At 38.9% G+C, this 18,227-nt stretch overlaps 1 protein-coding gene and 1 long non-coding RNA gene across 2 annotated transcripts in view; one reads left to right on the top strand and one right to left on the bottom strand.

The window, feature by feature from the left end:
• LOC145537167 (uncharacterized) overlaps window positions 1–18,227 on the bottom strand; it is a 966,757-nt gene that overhangs the window by 436,767 nt on the left and 511,763 nt on the right. The window lies entirely within an intron of this gene.
• On the top strand, window positions 15,010–16,013 carry LOC145536164 (ras-related protein Rab-12-like). The gene is given in 2 exon segments (XM_081564907.1): window positions 15,010–15,323; window positions 15,481–16,013. Coding segments are annotated over 2 exon segments (735 nt in total). The 5' UTR covers window positions 15,010–15,036; the 3' UTR covers window positions 15,929–16,013.

The raw sequence follows: 18,227 nt of genomic DNA, 5'->3' as shown, positions 1-18,227 counted from the left end.
CCTCATGGACATAAATGCAATAATTCTAAACAAAGGTTTGGCAAATCTAATCCAATACTAACAACAATAACGAACGAGCAGGCAAAGAATTTCAACAAAAACTTCATCAAAAAAGACATAGGGATGGTACCTAATCACATAAAATTACCCTCAACATCATTAGTCATGAGGCGAATAAGAATTAGAACCAAAGTAAGAAACCATTCACTTGCTAGCAAAGCAATTCTCAAAATTCTCCAAGCCAGGCTTCAACAGTACATGAACCATGAACTTCCAGATGTTCAAGCTGGATTTAGAAAAGGCAGAGGAACCAGAGATCAAACTGCCAACATCCATTGGATCATCAAAAAAGCAACAGTTCCAGAAAAACATCTACTTCTGCTTTATTGACCATGCCAAAGCCTCTGACTGTGTAGATCACAATAAACTGTGGAAAATTCTTAAAGAGACAAGAATACCAGACCACCTGACCTGCCTCCTGAGAAATCTGTATGCAGGCCAAGAAGCAACAGTTAGAACTGGACATGGAACAACAGACTGGTTCCAAATTGGGAAAGGAGTACGTCAAGGCTGTATATTGTCACCCTGCTTATTTAACTTATATGCAGAGTACATCATGTGAAATGCCGGGCTGGGTGAAGCACAAGCTGGAATCAAGATTTCTGGGAGAAATATCAACAACCTCAGATACACAGATGACACCACCCTTATGGCAGAAAGTGAAGAAGAACTAAAGAGCCTCTTGATGAAAGTGAAAGAGGAGAGTGAAAAAGCTGGCTTAAAGGTAAACATTCAGAAAACTAAGATCATGGCATCTGGTCCCATCACTTCATGGCAAATAGATGGGGAAACAATGGAAACAGCGACAGACTTCATTTTGGGGGGCTCTAAAATCACTGCAGATGCTAACTGCAGCCATGAAATTAAAAGATGCTTGCTCCTGGGAAGAAAAGCTATGACCAACCTAGACAGCATATTAAAAAGCAGAGACGTTACTTTGCCAACAAAGGTCCATCTAGTCAAAGGTATGGTTTTTCCAGTGGTCATGTATGGATGTGAGAGTTGGACTATAAAGAAATCTGAGCACCAAAGAATTGCTGCTTTTAAACTGTGGTGTTGGAGAAGACTCTTGAGAGTCCCTTGGACTGCAAGGAGGTCACACCAGTCAATCCTAAAGGAAATCAGTCTTGAATATTCATTGGAAGGACCGATGCTGAAGCTGACACTCCAATATTTGGCCACCTGATGCAAAGAACTGACACACTGGAAAAGACCCTGGTGCTGGGAATGATTAAAATCGGGAAGAGAAGGGAACAACAGAGGATGAGATGGTTGGATGGCATCACCAACTTGATGGACATGAGTTTGAACAAGCTCTAGGAATTGGTGAAGGACAGGGAAGCCTGGCGTGCTGCAGTCCATGGGGTCTCAAAGAGTCGGACACAACTGAGCAACTGAAGAGAACTGAGAAACCACTACAGATCAATGAGGAAGTTTAAAATTAAAAAGACTGACAATAGCAAGTATTAGCAAGGATTTGGAACAACTGTAATTCTCATCCACTGATGGTTGGGATGTAAAATGGTGTGGTTACTTTGGTAAGGAGTTATAGTTTGGCATTCACCTACTACATGATTTGGCCATCCCCCTCAGAGGTATAACCCAAAAGAAATAAAAGTATATGTCCATACAAATACTTGTGTATGACTATTTATAACAGTTTTGTTTATAATGGCAAAAAACAGGAAGGAGATCCGAACTTTACATCAACAGATAAATGGATTAAAACAAAACAAAACTCTGCTATAGTCATACCACTTTTCAGCAGTAAAAAACAATGAACTACTAATACATGCTGTAACAGAGATAAACCTCAATGCAAATGTGCTGAGTGAAATAAATCATGCCAAAAAAGAAAAAAATGTATGGGGCTTCCTTGATGGCTCAGTGGTAAAGAGTCTGCCTGCCAATGAAGGAAAAAAGGGTTTGATCTCTGATTTGGGAAGATCGAACATGCCGTGAGGCAACTAAGCCCATGTGATACAACTGCTGAGCCTGTGCTCGAGAGCCTGGGGGCCACAACTACTGAGCCCACATGCTGCAACTACTGAAGTCTGTGTGCCCTAGAGCCCATGCCTCACAGCAAGAGAAGCCATGGCAATGAGAAGCCAGTGTATCACAACTAGAGAGTAGTCCCCACTTGCCACAACTAGAGAAAACCCCACGTGCAGCAATGAAGACCTAGCATAGGGAAAAACAAATAAAATGTTAAAATGAAAGATGATGTATGATTCAATTTGTATAAAGTTAAAAAAAATTGGAAACTAATCTATAATGACAGAGAGAAGATCAATGGATTCTAGGAGATCTGGGATCAGAGAGGAGCGGACAGAATCATGAAGACAATTATATTTTGGAGGTAATGTATATATTTATTATTGTGATAAAGGTTTAAATATATGTGAAAACTTATTAAATTATAGGATTTAAATATTTCAGTTTATCCTACATCAACTACTGCAAAATAAGGTTTTTTTTTTTAATCCCACAAAAAAGGCCAGGTAGAAATGACTTGATTGGTGAATTACAGCAAATATTTAATGAAAAAAATCCAAATTTTTTTCAAACTCTTTCAGTAGATAGAGAAAGAGGGAATATACTTTATAATCCATTCTACGAGGCCAGTATTAATCTGATATCAAAGCCAGAAAAAGATATCACCAAAAAAAACTACAAACCAATATCCCTCATTAACATAGTCAAAAAGATTGCTTGACAAAAATTCATTCAAAACGGACCCTAAACCAAAATATAAAATGCAAAACTACAGATGTCTCAGAATATAGCACAGGTGAAAATCTAGGTGACCTTGGGTTTGACAATAACTTTTCAAATGCAACTCCAACAGTGTGATCTAAGAAAGAAAATATGATAACATGGGCTTCATTAGAATGAAAAACTTCTGCTCTTTAAAGACACCGATAAGAGAATGTAGGATAAGCCATGGGCTGGAAGACAAATTTTGTAAAAACATCTCATAAAGGACTAGTATCCAAAGTATGCAAAGAACTTTTAACACTCAGCAATAAGAAAACAATGTAATTACAAATGGGCAAAAGATTTAAACAGACACATCACCAAGGAAAATTGGTGACAGAAAATATACATATGGCAGATACTCAACATCAAATGTCACCAGGGAACTGCGAGTTAAAACAGCAGTAAGGTAACACCACACACCTATAAGAATGCCTGAAGTGGGAAACACTGACAATGTTAAAGGCTCACAAGAATGGGGAGCAATAATTTTCATTCACTGCTGGTGGGAATAAAAAGGATACAGACATGATGGAAGACACTTGAACTGTTTCTTAGAAAACTAAGCATACTTTTACCACAGGGTCCATTAATCATGCTCCTTGGTATGTACACAAATGAATTAAGAACATAGGTCTTCACAAGGTCTGCACACAAATGTTTATAGGATCTTTATTAATAAGTGCCAAAACTTGGAAGCAACCAAGATATCTTTCAACAGGTGAATAGATATACAAATTGTGGTACATCCATACAATGGAATGTTATTCAGTGCTAAATAGAAATGAGATATCAAGGACAAAATGACACAGAGTAAATTTAAATGAAAATTTGCTAGTGAAGAAGTCAATCTGAGAAGGCTATGTACTATTTTATTCCCATGATATGGCATTCTGAAAAGGCAAAACTATGGAGACAGTAAAAAGATCAGTGGTTTCTAAGTGTTTGAGAAGGAAGGAAGGAAGGTGGAGCATGGGTTTTTTTAGGGCAGTGAAACTGTTCCATATGTTACTATAATAGTAGACAAATATCATTAAATATCTGTCAAAATCTAGAGTATGTACAACACAAAGAGTGAACCCTAATGTAAACTATGGACTTTGTTAAGAATAATGTATTAATGTTAGCTCATCAACTGTAACAAAAGTACCACACTAATGCAGGACATTAATAAGAGGGAAAACTGTGTAGGGGAGGGAAGAAAAAGGTGTATGGGAACTGTGTACTTTCAGCTTAAGTTTCCTTTAAATCTAAAACTGCTAAAAAAATAAAGCATTACATACACACACACACACACACACACACACACACACTTATCTTCAAACTATTTATGTAACCCTTGTAAAGTTCAATGTATATGGTTCCCCACTTAAAATTGTGGCTGTGACTTTAAAAATCAAATTGTCAAAATAAAATAAAATAAATAGAGATGAAGGTAATATTCTCATTTCCAGGATCATTCTGCTATAGTCATTCATTCACTTTGCTGTACTAAATTGCACTGAACTTTTAAGACTTAATTGATATCATATTTAAGTCCCTAATAGATCTCATCATTTGTTCTTATACTGAGCCTATGCCATGTATTTTGGACCCCAATTTGTTGCTTGAAGCATAACATTATGTTCTTAACTAGTATTTCTTATCATAAGAGAATAGGATCTCTTCTTCAATATTTCTGACAGACCTCAGTACCATGTGGAATATAAAGAATGTTTTAAAATATTGCTTTACTTTCATGCTTATAACAAATGTATTATAGTTTAAGAATTCTGAATAGCATGCATTTACTTTTGACTATTAGCTCAACATCACTAATCATATGGGAAATGCAAAACAAAGCCACAATGAGATATCACCTTACACCTGTCAGAATAGCCATCATCAAAAAGTCTACAAATAAAACATTGGAGAGGATGTGGAGAAAAGGGGACTCTCCAACACTGTTGGTGGGAATGCAAATTGGTGTAGCCACTATGGAAAATAGTATGCAGGTTTCTCAAAAAATAAAATAAAAATAGAACTACAATATGACACAGCAATTCCACTTATAAGTATATATCCAAAAAACCCAGAAACACTAATTTGAAAAGATACATGGACTCCAATGTTCATAGCAGCATTAGTTACAATTCCTAAGACATGGAAGCAACTTAAATGTCCATAAACAAATGAATGCATAAAGAAGATGTGGTACACACACACACATACACACACATTGAAATACTGCTCAATCATAAAAAAAAAAAAAAATTTGGCACTGGCAGCAACATGTATGGACTTGGAGAGCATTATGCTAAGTGAAATAAGTCAGACAAAGACAAATACAGTATAAAATCACTTATATGAGAAATATTAAAAAAAATACAACAGCTTAGTGAACAAAAAGGAATCAAACTCACAGAAACAGAGAACAAACCACTGAGGGTAAAGAAGGGAGAAGGTGCAATATAAGGGTGGGAGATTAAGAAGTACAAACTAGTATATAAAATAAGCTATAGGGATATACTCTACAACATGAGGAATATAGCCAATATTTTTAAAATACACTTTAAACTATAAAAAATAAATAAAATTTAAAAATTTGAAATGCCTCTTTATAAATATGTCCCTTGAGGGGTTTCCCTGATGGTTCAGTGTTTAAAGAGTCCACCTTACAATTCAAGGAACACTGGTCCAGGAAGATCCCATGTGCCATGGGGCAACTAAGCCTGTGTGCCACAACTACTGAGCCAGCACTCTAGAGCCCATGAGCTACAACTACTGAGCCCACATGCAGCAACTACTAAAGCCCTCACAAACTAGAGCCCATGCTCCTCAATGAGAAGCCACTGCAATGAGAAAGCCTGTGTGCTGCAACTAGAGACTAGCCCCCACTCTCCACAACTAGAGAAAGCTTGCATACAGCAACCAAGATTCAGCACAGCCAAAGATAAATAAACCATTTTTAAAAATCTCTCTGGAAAAGAATGAATTGATACTTCGTAATTTTCCAAAGTTGTGTAAATCCCAACAGCTTCTATCATATCCAGCTGGGGCCATGAAACTAATACTATCTCAACCAAAAGAAACAAAACTAAGATAGCTCTTCTTTCTCTGTTCTGCACTCTCTCTTTCATCTTCCAACCTCAAGGAAGTATGGAAAAAATATGGATAAGGTGCAGCAGCCCATGGAATAATTAGGAAAGGAGAGAAATCACATAAAGAGTGACAACCGTGCTGGATATGAGGAAAAATGACCTAGGATATCCTGGATTGGGCAAGCCACGGGTCACCTCCATGTGATGGGCCTAAGTAAAAGATGCAAATGAGTGAACAAGGAAATGGAAGGACTATATTGAAAGAAAAGGAAGAGACTCTTAAAAGTTAATTTTTTATTTTACTTATATAAAACATTTATATAGATTTAAAATCAACCCTATAAAGAAGCAATATTCTGAAAAGTTTGGCTTCTAATCTGTTCCTTTTCTTTATCCACTTCTTCCAACATAGTAGGGCTTCTAATTTAAAATAAATAGAATCTGGTTAGAAGCCTCTATTTCAATTTCACTTAATCTACAATGAAAGTAACTTGGATGATATGGAAAAAAAAGAGATAACTCAAAACAGTGAAACACTAGCTTATTGATCTGTTTGCAGAACATCAGAGGAATTTTGACTAAGACAAGGCTCATAGAAAGAGACTGAAAACACTGTTCCTGGAATACTATGCTAAGCTCTTCTAAAATTTAGTTGGAGACCCATTGTTCCCCTGAATTCTTCATTCAGAAACTTAAAGTCTATATCAATTAGAGAGCTGGGCATCCATCCTTCTACTGACTGATTATCTTTCTGTCTCCATCTCTTCCATCAACTAGTACACTATCTTGCTACAAGCAGTTAGAGATTAAAATTTCCAGAAGGCTACAGGACCAAACGTGGATAACAAGCTTTCAAAAGCATACTGAATTCTAAAACATAGGGTATTTACATGTAAAACACCAAAGAGAGCATTAAATGAGAGTCCAAAAGGAGTATACAAAGAGAATGATAATATTCTTTAAATTATGTATTAATTTCCCCAGATAATGAAGACAGAATATTCCTAATCAGTCCAATAACATGTTAGAAAATATTATAAGTGCTGAGAACTGGTCTGTAGACATCAACTAGTCTTCTAGCTTTTGGTATGAAAAGGACAAAGGCATTCATAATAGTGTAGTGCATGCATGCTCAGTTGTGTCCAACTCTTTGCAATCGCCCGGACTGTAGCCCACCAGGCTTCTCTGTCCATGGGATGTCCCAGACAAGAATACTGGAGTGGGTTGCAATTTCTTTCTCAAGGGTATCTTTCCGACCCAGGGATTGAACCTGTGTCTCCTGCATTGGCAGGTGGATTCTTAACCACTGAGCCACCAGGGAAGCCCAAATACATTCATATATTATATCTTGTCAATTCACAAACATCATCTCAGGATCTTTCCTTAGTTATGTGAAGAGAAGCAAACAGAAATACAAACCAACATACCACCTATGAAATATTAGGGAAAGGCATACCATCTGTAACATTCAGGAAAGGCAAAGTTGAAATTCTCAAAGGATTACAAGAAGATACCAACTCAATCGAATAAGAGTACAGGCAGAGGATAAAAGAGAGGAAAACTATATACAAAGGAAAATGGATGAGACAATAAAAAATGAGTGAAATTAAAAGCAGCATAAAATTAAACCCCATTGGAGATAGTAAAGAACGTACTTCATCTTTAAGAACATCAAATTACCAAAGTGGACGCTAACTTAATTAGTGGATACATTTGGGAAGTTCTCACAGAAAGCAGAGAAAAGGGAAAAGAGTATAAACTAGCTGATAATGTATAAAATATAGATTGAAGAGCCAATTTAGTAGTTAAAGTCTTTTTCAGGAAAACAAGAAGTAGAATAGAAGCAATGATCAAAATCATAATTTTTAAAAAATGATTGAGAGAAAAAATGCACAAAGCAAATTAAAAGGGCTCACCATACACCAGACAAAAGTGATTTCAAGAATTCCAACTTCAGACATACTGACTGACAAAAATGTTTGACTTTAAAGATACTGAAAAAAAGCTAATAATTAACCATGTTGTATAACACAGATTAACGACAAAAGAGTAAGATTGGGCTTAGATTTTTCTGCTGTAACTAAAACAACACCTGGTACTTACCCAAAACTCAATAAATCTTTACTGAATGAATGAATAAAATGAGGAATGAATGTGTGTTGACAATAAAAAACAGCATTCATAACATAAAATATCTATGGCTTTCATTAAAAAAAAAAAGTGATGACATTACCATAGCTTCCTACACTATTATTCATGTAAATCTCCCAGATATTGGTAGAATAACCCTGGTAGACCTCACTGTGAGACTATGTGATTATAAAATGGTCAAGTATATAGAAGACACCGCAGGAGAGAAACATTTGCTTTGAATATTGTCAGCGTCATGGCTACTACAGAAGAGTGAGCTTCAGGAGGGATTGGAGTACATGATTGATCGCAAACTAAAATAGAACTATACTCAGGAGCTAAATATAAACTGTTTGAAAATTTTAGAAAGAAGGGAACAACTACAATTATATGTATATAACCCCTCTTCCTGCTGTCTTAGGCAACTTTTCCCTTTCTCTTGGAGATACTAGATATGGAGTGTGCTTCTGCTAGTACCTATTATGGGATAGAGTGGAGGGTAATTATGAGGGAGCTTTTAGGAACACTTAGAATAGAACAGACTGAAGGACTTAAAGTTCTTAAATGGCCTGTAAGAACATGTACAGCCACTTCACTGACTGCTCTCAAGTGGCAAATAAAGATAGCATCTTTAAAACGTATTGATCACTGTCTTACTCCAATAAAACCAGAAGACTTAGTTTGGGGGGCAAGGAGAATATTCAGGACTGATACTATCATGGAAGTCACAAGTATAAGCTCATAGCAAGAGATAGGAGGAGAATCTTTAACTAAATAAGCATGCAATACATTAATGACACTGATTACTCAATCATAATTGCATAACTAAATACACTGAGAGGCCTTTTGTATCAGTCATCTATCACCACATTAATGCTGCATAACAAACTATTTCAGGGTGGTCCTAAGATGGCGGAGGAATAGGACAGGGAGACCACTTTCTCCCCGACAAATTCATCGAAAGATTATTTGAATGCTGAGCAAATTCCACAAAACAACCTCTGAATGCTGGCAGAGGACACCAGGCACCCAGAAAGGCAACCCATTGTCTTCGAAAAGAGGTAGGACAAAATATAAAAGATAAAAAGAGAGAGAAAAGAGTTAGGGACGGAGACCTGTCCTGGGGAGGGAGTCTTAAAAGAGGAGAAGTTTCCAAACACCAGGAAACCCTCTCACGATGGGTCTGTGGGGAGTTTTGCAATCTCAGAGGGCAACATAACTGGGAGGAAAAATAAATAAATAAATAAACCCCACAGATTACGTGCCTAATGGCAACTCCCAGCAAAGAAGTAGCCCAGACGCTTGCATCCGACACCAGCAAGCGGGGGGCTGAACAGGGAGGAGCGGGCTGCATTGCTTAGGGTAAGGACTGGGCCTGAATGCCCCGAGGGCAATCTGAGGGAGCTAACCTGAGATAGCTACCCAAACTTTGGGATAGCCAGAGAGAGAGAAAAAGAGAGCGAGAGAGAGACAACTATCCCGTGAAAAATCCTAACCTAAGGCACTGCTGGGTCCACTCACAGAACAAAGGACTGAGCGAATACCACAGGAGAGCTAGCCTGAAGCATACAGGCCCATCCCCCACCAGAGGCAGGGAAACAGGTGGGCGGCAGCCAGAGCCAGAAGGGTCAAACCCAGCCCCAGAGATGGCATCCTCCACCAAACTGCAAGCAGGCGTCCAGTTCCTAACCAAGACTTCCTGGGATTCTGGATGGTTGACATCTGCCGGGAGGGTTGCAGCCAGAGATCAGCTCCCCAGAAGAGACACACGGCACACCTGAGATGGGCGCACCCAGAAACCTAGCAGCTGGGAACAGGGAAGTGATAAGACACACCGCACCTGGGGAGAGTGTGCTCACCAAGCACCTGGTCACCTGAGCTGCTCGGACCTGGGAAGGGTACAAAATGCAGGCCCAACTGAGTCTGTGCCTTTGTGGAGTACCCGAGAACCTGAACCTGAGTGGCTTAGACCTGGGAAGTGCACGCAGCCAAGGGCCCATTTTAGACACTTCCACTGCAGAGCAACCTGAAACCTGAGCAGTGTAGACTGGAAAAGCACACACGCTGTGAGCAGGGGCAAACCCAATGTGGCCAAGACACTGCGAGCACTCCCCACACACACCAGTAATATTTGTTTACAGTGTTCCTCCCTCTCCACAGCACAACAGAACAAGTGAGCCTAAATAAGTGACACTGTTGTGTCAGGGCGGGAATTAGACACTAATAAACCTGCAAACAGAAGAAGCCAAAATAAACACAGGGAACCGCCTTGGAAGTGACAGGTGCAACAGATTAAAACCCTGTAGTTAACACTGACTACATTGGAAGGGGCCTATAGATCTTGAGAAGTATAAGCTGGAACAAGGAGCTATCTGAAACTGAACTGACCCCACACTGCCCACAACAGCTCCAGAGAAATTTCTAGATATATTTTTACTATTATCATTTTTTATTTTTTTTTATTTTTAAGTCCTCTATTACCCCTTTAATTTTCATTTTTATAACCTACTATTACTTTGCAAAAAAAGACTCTATTTTTAAGCAAACTTCATATATATTTTTTTATAATTTTTGTGATTTTGTTTTGTTTTTTTAATATTGTATTTTTGAGAGTGTAACCTCTACTTTAGATTTTTAATCTTTGCCTTTTGGTATTTGTTATCAGCTTTGTACCTTTAAGAATCCAATCTTCAGTACCCATTTTTACTTAGGAGTGTGATTACTGGCTTTATTGCTCTCTCCCCCTTTTGAATCTCCTTTTTCTCCTCCAGGTCATGTCTATCTCCTCCCTCCCCCTTCTCTTCTCCACACAACCCTGTGAATCTCTGTATGTGTTCTGGGCTGTGGAGAACACTTAGGGAACTGATTACTGCCTAGATCTGTCTCTCTCCTTTTGATGCCCCCTTTTCTCCTCCTGGTCACCTCTATCTCCTTCCTCCCTGTTCTCTTCTCTATGTAACTCCATGAACCTCTCTGAGGGTTCCAGATTGCGGAGAGCACATAGGCAATTGATTACTGGCTAGCTGAAGTGACTTAGCAGCAGCAGCGGCAGCTTGCTCGCTCCCTTTTTGAATCTCCCTCTTCTCCTCCTGGTCACCTCTATCTCCCTCCTCCCTCTTCTCTTCTCCATGTAACTCTGTGAACCTCTCTGCATGTCCCACACTGTAGAGAAGTTTTCACCATTAACCTAGATGTTTTATCATTAGTGCTGTATGGATGGAGAAGTCTTGAGGCTACTGTAAGAATAAGAATGGAAACCAGAGGCAGGAGGCTTAAGCCCACAACGTGAGAATACCAGAGAACTCCTGACTCCAGGGAACATTAATCGATAAGAGCTCATCCAAATGCCTCCATACCTACACTGAAACCAAGCACCACCCAAGAAGCAACAAGTTCCAGAGCAAGACATACCATGCATTTTCTCCAGCAACGCAGGAACATAGCCCTGAGCTTCAATATACAGGCTCCCCAAAGTCACACCAAACCCACAGACATCTCAAAACTCACTACTGGACACTCCACTGCACTCCAGAGAGAAGAAATCCAGCTCCATCCACCAGAACACTGACACAAGCTTCCCTAACCAGGAAACCTTGACAAGCCACTGGTCCAACCCCACCCACAGGGAGTACCCTCCACAATAAAGGGGAGCCACAAACTGCCAGAATACAGAAAGGCCACCCTAAACACAGCAATCTAAACAAGATGAAAAGGCAGAGAAATACTCATCAGGTAAAAGAATATGATAAATGCCCACCAAACCAAACCAAAGAGGAGGAGATATCCCTAACTCTACCTGAAAAAGAATTCACAATAATGATAGTAAAAATGATTCAAAATCTTGAAAACAAAATGGAGTTACAGATAAATAGTCTGGAGACAAGGATTGAGAAGATGCAAGAAAGGTTTAACAAGGACCTAGAAGAAATAAAAAAGTAAATCAATAATGAATAATGCAATAAATGAGATCAAACACACTCTGGAGGGAACCAACAGTAGAATACCTGAGGCAGAAGATAGGATAAGTGAGGTAGAAGACAGAATGGTAGAAATAAATGAAGCAGAGAGGAAAAAAGAAAAAAAAAAATAGAAGAAATGAGGACAAACTCAGGGACCTGTGGGGCAATGTTAAATGCCCCAACATTTGAATCATAGGAGTCCCAGAAGAAGACAAAAAGAAGGGCCATGAGAAAATACTTGAGGAGATAATAGTTGAAAATGTCCCTAAAATGGGGAAGGAAATAGTCACCCAAGTCCAAGAAATCCAGAGAGTCCCAAACAGGATAAACCCAAGGGGGAACACCTCAAGACACATATTAATCAAATTAACAAAGATCAAACACAAAGAACAAATACTAAAAACAGCAAGGGAAAAACAACAAATAACACACAAGGGGATTCCCATAAAGATAACAGCTGATCTTTCAATAGAAACTCTTCAGGCCAGAAGGGAATGGCAGGACATACTTAAAGTGATGAAAGAGAAAAACCTACAACCCAGATTACTGTACCCAGAAAGGATCTCATTGAAATATGAAGGAGAAATCAAAAGCTTTACAGACAATCAAAAGCTCAGAGAATTCAGCAACACCAAACTAGCTCTTCAAAAAATGCTAAAGGATCTTCTTTAGACAGGAAACACAGAAAGGGTGTATAAACTCGAACCCAAAACAACAAAGTAAATGGCAACGGGATCATACTTATCAATAATTACCTTAAATGTATATGGGTTGAATGCTCCAATCAAAAGACAAGGACTGGCTGAATGGATAAAAAAAACAAGACCCCTATATATGCTGTCTACAAGAGACCTGCCTCAAAATAAGGGACACATACAGACTGAAAGTGAAGGGCTGGAAAAAGATATTTCATGCAAATTGAGACCAAAAAAAAAAAAAAAAAAAAAGCAGGAGTAGCAATACTCATATCAGATAAAATAGACTTTGAAATAAAGGCTGTGAAAACAGACAAAGAAGGATACTACATAATGATCAAAGGATCAATCCAAGAAGAAGATATAACAATTATAAATATATATGCACCCAACATAGGAGCACCACAATATGTAAGGCAAATGCTAACAAGTATGAAAGGGGAAATTAATAATAACACAATAATAATAGGAGACTTTAATACCCTACTCACACCTATGGATAGATCAACTAAACAGAAAATTAACAAGGAACCACAAACTTTAAATGATACAATGGACCAGTTAAACATAATTGATATCTATAGGACATTTCATTCCCAAACAATGAATTTCACCTTTTTCTCAAATGCACACGGAACCTTCTCTGGGATAGATCACATCCTGGACCCTAAATCTAGCCTTGGTAAATTCAAAAAAATTGAAATCATTCCAAACATCTTTTCTGACCACACTGTATTAAGATTAGATGTCAATTACAGGGAAAAAAACTATTAAAAAATCCAACATATGGAGGCTAAACAACACGCTTATGAATAACCAACAAATCACAGAAGAAATCAAAATATGCATAGAAACGATTGACAATTAAAACACAAGAACCCAAAACGTATGGGACACTGTAAAAGCAGTGCTAAGGGGAAGGTTCATAGTAATACAGGCTCACCTCACGAAACAAGAAGAAAGTCCAATAAATAACCTAACTCTACACCTAAAGCAACTAGAAAAGGAAGAAATGAAGAACCTCAGGGTTAGTAGAGGGAAATAAATCTTAAAAATAAGGGCAGAAATAAATGCAAAAGAAACAAAAGAGACCATAGCAAAAATCAACAAAGCTAAAAGCTGGTTCTTTGAAAAGATAAATAAAACTGACAAACCATTAGCCAGACTCATCAAGAAACAAAGGGAGAAGAATCAAATCAAGAAAATTAGAAATGAAAACGGAGAAATCACAAAAGACAACACAGAAATACAAAGGATCATAAGAGACTACTATCAGCAACTATATGCCACTAAAATGGACAACTTGGAAGAAATGGACAAATTCTTAGAAAAGTATAACTTTCCAAAACTGAACCAGGAAGAAAGAAAATGTTAACAGATCAATCACAAGCATGGAAATCGAAAATGTAATCAGAAATCTTCCAGCAAAAAAAAAGTCCATGACCAGATGGCTTCACAGATGAATTCTACCAAAAATTTAGAGAAGAACTAACACCTATCCTACTCAAACTCTTCCAGAAAATTGCAGAGTATGATAAACTTCCAAACTCTTTCTATGGGGCCACCATCACCCTAATACCAAAACCAGACAAAGATACCACACACAAAAAAGAAAACTACAGGCCAATATCACTGATGAACATAGATGTAAAAATCCTTAACAAAGTTCTAGCAAACAGAATCCAACAACATATTAAAAAGATCATAAATCATGGCCAAGTGGGCTTTATCCCAGGAATGCAAGGATTCTTCAATATTCGCAAATCAATCAACGTAATACACCACATTAACAAATTGAAAGATAAAAACCCTATGACTATCTCAACACATGCAGAGAAAGCCTTTAACAAAATTCAACATTCATTTATGATAAAAACCCTCCAGAAAGCAGGCATAGAAGGAACATACCTCAACATAATAAAAACTATATATGACAAACCCACAGCAAACATTATCCTCAATAGTGAAAAATTAAAAGCATGTCCCCTAAAGTCAGGAACAAGGGTGCCCACTCTCACCACTGTTATTCAACATAGTTTTGGAAGTTTTGGCCACAGAAATCAGAGCAGAAAAAGAAACAAAAAGCAATCCAGATTGGAAAAGAAGAAGTAAAACTCTCACTATTTGCAGATGACATGATCCTCTACATAGAAAACCCTAAAGACTCCACCAGAAAATTACTAGAGCCAATCAATGAATATAATAAAGTTGCAGTATATAAAATTACACAGAAGGCAGCGCGGAGCCTGCGGGCCGCCGGGGCAGCTCGAGCGCGCGCTCGCCCAGCCCGGGGCTGAGCCGCGGCGCTTGGCGGAGGCCGAGGGGACGCGGGAGCGCGGGGGGCCGCATGCGTGCATGGATCCGGGCGCCGCGCTGCACAGGCGGCCCGCGGGCGGCGGCGGGTTGGGCGCGGGCTCCCCGGCTCTGTCGGGCGGCCAGGCCCGCCGGCGCAAGCAGCCCCCCAGGCCGGCCGACTTCAAGCTGCAGGTCATCATCATCGGCTCCCGCGGCGTGGGCAAGACCAGCCTGATGGAGCGCTTCACCGACGACACTTTCTGCGAGGCCTGCAAGTCCACCGTAGGTGTTGACTTTAAGATCAAAACCGTAGAGCTAAGAGGAAAGAAAATTAGGCTACAAATCTGGTCGACCTCAGCCCTGTCTGTCCGCCGTGTGTATGTCGCTTCCATCGCGTTCATTGCTGCCGCGCCGGCGGCTCCATCGTCACCTAGCGCTTCCGTGTTAGTGCCATGTCTCATCCCCACCCGCGCCCCCGTGCGGGGCGCCCGCCGGCCGTGTCAGGGACACGGCAGGTCAGGAGAGATTCAACAGCATTACCTCAGCTTATTACAGAAGTGCCAAGGGGATCATATTAGTCTACGACATCACTAAGAAGGAGACATTCGATGATTTGCCAAAATGGATGAAGATGATTGATAAGTACGCTTCAGAAGACGCAGAGCTTCTCTTAGTCGGAAATAAGTTGGACTGTGAAACTGACAGAGAGATCAGCAGACGGCAGGGTGAAAAGTTTGCATAGCAGATAGCCGGGATGCGGTTCTGTGAAGCGAGCGCCAAGGATAACTTCAACGTAGACGAGATCTTCCTGAAGCTTGTCGATGACATCCTGAAAAAGATGCCCCTGGACATGCTCAGGAACGAGCTGTCCAACAGCATCCTCTCGTTACAACCCGAGCCCGAGATCCCCCCAGAGCTGCCCCCACCCAGACCACACGTGCGATGCTGTTGACCCGCCGCTTTGGAGGCGAAGTGGGCGCAATTCCTGGACAGGGGGAAGGTCGCATTCTGCACTACAATCATTTTGACAATTTCCTCTCGCACTTTGTAATCCACGTCAGAGCTATACACTAACTTGTAAATATGCAGATATGCAATCCTGGGTAAGTTTGGGTTTTAAATGACATGTTTCCCTCCAAATTATTATATTTCATTCATCATCCCAGTGCCTAGTGTGTGTACACTGGGGAACATCGTACTTCTGATATGAAGAACAGGAGAAATGAGAGCTATAATGTTTCTGGAAATACATAATGTAGTTGTCCTTGTTAACTATATTATGAGGATGGAGATATTCTGATAAGAAGAAAGAATGTGGTGCTTTGCTTACTGTTCTAAAGAAAATTTATAAAACTAAAGACTTTGGGGGGAGAAAAGCGACCTTGAATGCTTTTTCTTTATTTACATTTCTCCCAGCTGTAGCATCTTTAAAGTATTGGAGTGTTTCCCACAAAGCGAGCTCCATGCTTGCTTAAAGGTCTTGAAGGTTATTTATTCACATTAACGGTAGAACATGACTAGTTAGAATGTAGGACTTGAATTGGTCCTGAGGCCTCGGAATCTCTCTGGTTTCCTGATGAACGCACTCTACTTTTAAGAACTACAAAGATTCAATAAAAGAAATGTTTTTGAAACTATAGAAGATTTTAAAAGAACGCTGCTGTCCTACACAAATCCTGTTTAAAGGAATTTTAAAGAGATGCATTTTACTATATCAAAGAACCTACACGTATTTGCCTAAACATTCTATATACCTTTGTAATGATAAAACCTCTCCCCTTGACAGTGAAGCTTATTCCTATTAAGCCTAGACTGTGTTCTTTTTTTTTTCCTGGTCTGATAATGAATTTGTGAACTCTTATCTTTGGTATATCTTTTATTAAACTGCACTGTTTGTTTAGTCAAGGTAAATAAGTCATTATGTATTTGAATAAAAAAAAAAAAAAAAATTACACAGAAATCCCTTGCATTCCTATACACTAACAATGAGAAAACAGAAAGAGAAATTGAGGAAAGAATTCTATTCACCATAACAACAAAAAGAATAAATACTTAGGAATATATCTACCTAAAGAAACAAAAGACTTATATATAGAAAACTATAAAACACTGGTGAAAGAAATCAAAGAGGACACAATTAGATGGAGAAATATACCATGTTCATGGATTGGAAGAATCAATATAGTGAAAATGAGTATACTACCCAAAGCAATCTATAGATTCCATGCAACCCCTATCAAGCTACCAATGGTATTTTTCACAGAACCAGAACAAATAATTTCACAATTTGTATGGAAATACAAAAAATCTCGAATAGCCAAAGCAATCTTGAGAAAGAAGAATGGAACAGGAGGAATCAACCTGCCTGACGTCAGGCTATACTACACAGCTACAGTCATCAAGACAGTATGGTACTGGCACAAGGACAGAAATATAGATTGATGGAACAAAATAGAAAGCCCAGAGATAAATCCACACACCTATGGACACCTTATCTTCGACAAAGGAGGCAAGAATATACAATGGAGAAAAGACAATCTCTTTAACAAGTGGTGCTGGGAAAACTGGTCAAAAACACTTGTAAAAGAACGAAATGAGAACACTTTCTAACACCATATACAGAAATAAACTCAAAATGGATTAAAGATGTAAATGTAAGACCAGAAACTATAAAACTCTTAGAGGAAAACATAGGCAGAACACTCTCTGACATAAATCACAGCAAGATCCTCTATGGCCCACCTCCCAGAGTAATGCAAATAAAAGCAAAAATAAACAAATGGGACCTAATTAAACTTAAAAGCTTTTGCAAAACGAAGGAAACTATAAGAAAGGTGAAAATACAGCCTTCGGAATGGGAGAAAATAATAGCAAACAGAACAACTGACAAAGAATTAATCTCAAAAATATACAAGCAACTCTTGCAGCTCAATTCCAGAAAAATAAACGACCCAATCAAAAGATGGGCCAAAGAACTAAACAGACATTTCTCCAAAGAATACTTACAGATGGCTAACAAACACATGAAAAGATGTTCAACATCACTCATTATAAGAGAAATGCAAATCAAAACCACAATGAGGTACCATTTCACACCAGTCAAAATTGCTGCTATCCAAAAATCTACAAACAATAAATGCTGGAGAGGGTGTGGAGAAAAGGGAACCCTCTTACACTGTTGGTGGGAATACAAACTAGTATAGCCACTATGGAGAACAGTGTGGAGATTCCTTAAGAAACTGGAAATAGAA

This window comes from Giraffa tippelskirchi, chromosome X (assembly GCF_054371585.1).
Source record: "Giraffa tippelskirchi isolate mGirTip1 chromosome X, T2T-mGirTip1v1.2.pri, whole genome shotgun sequence".
NCBI lineage: Eukaryota > Metazoa > Chordata > Mammalia > Artiodactyla > Giraffidae > Giraffa > Giraffa tippelskirchi.
The sequence above is the reverse complement of the archived record's forward strand: the minus strand, read 5'-3'. Positions and strand labels throughout refer to the sequence as shown.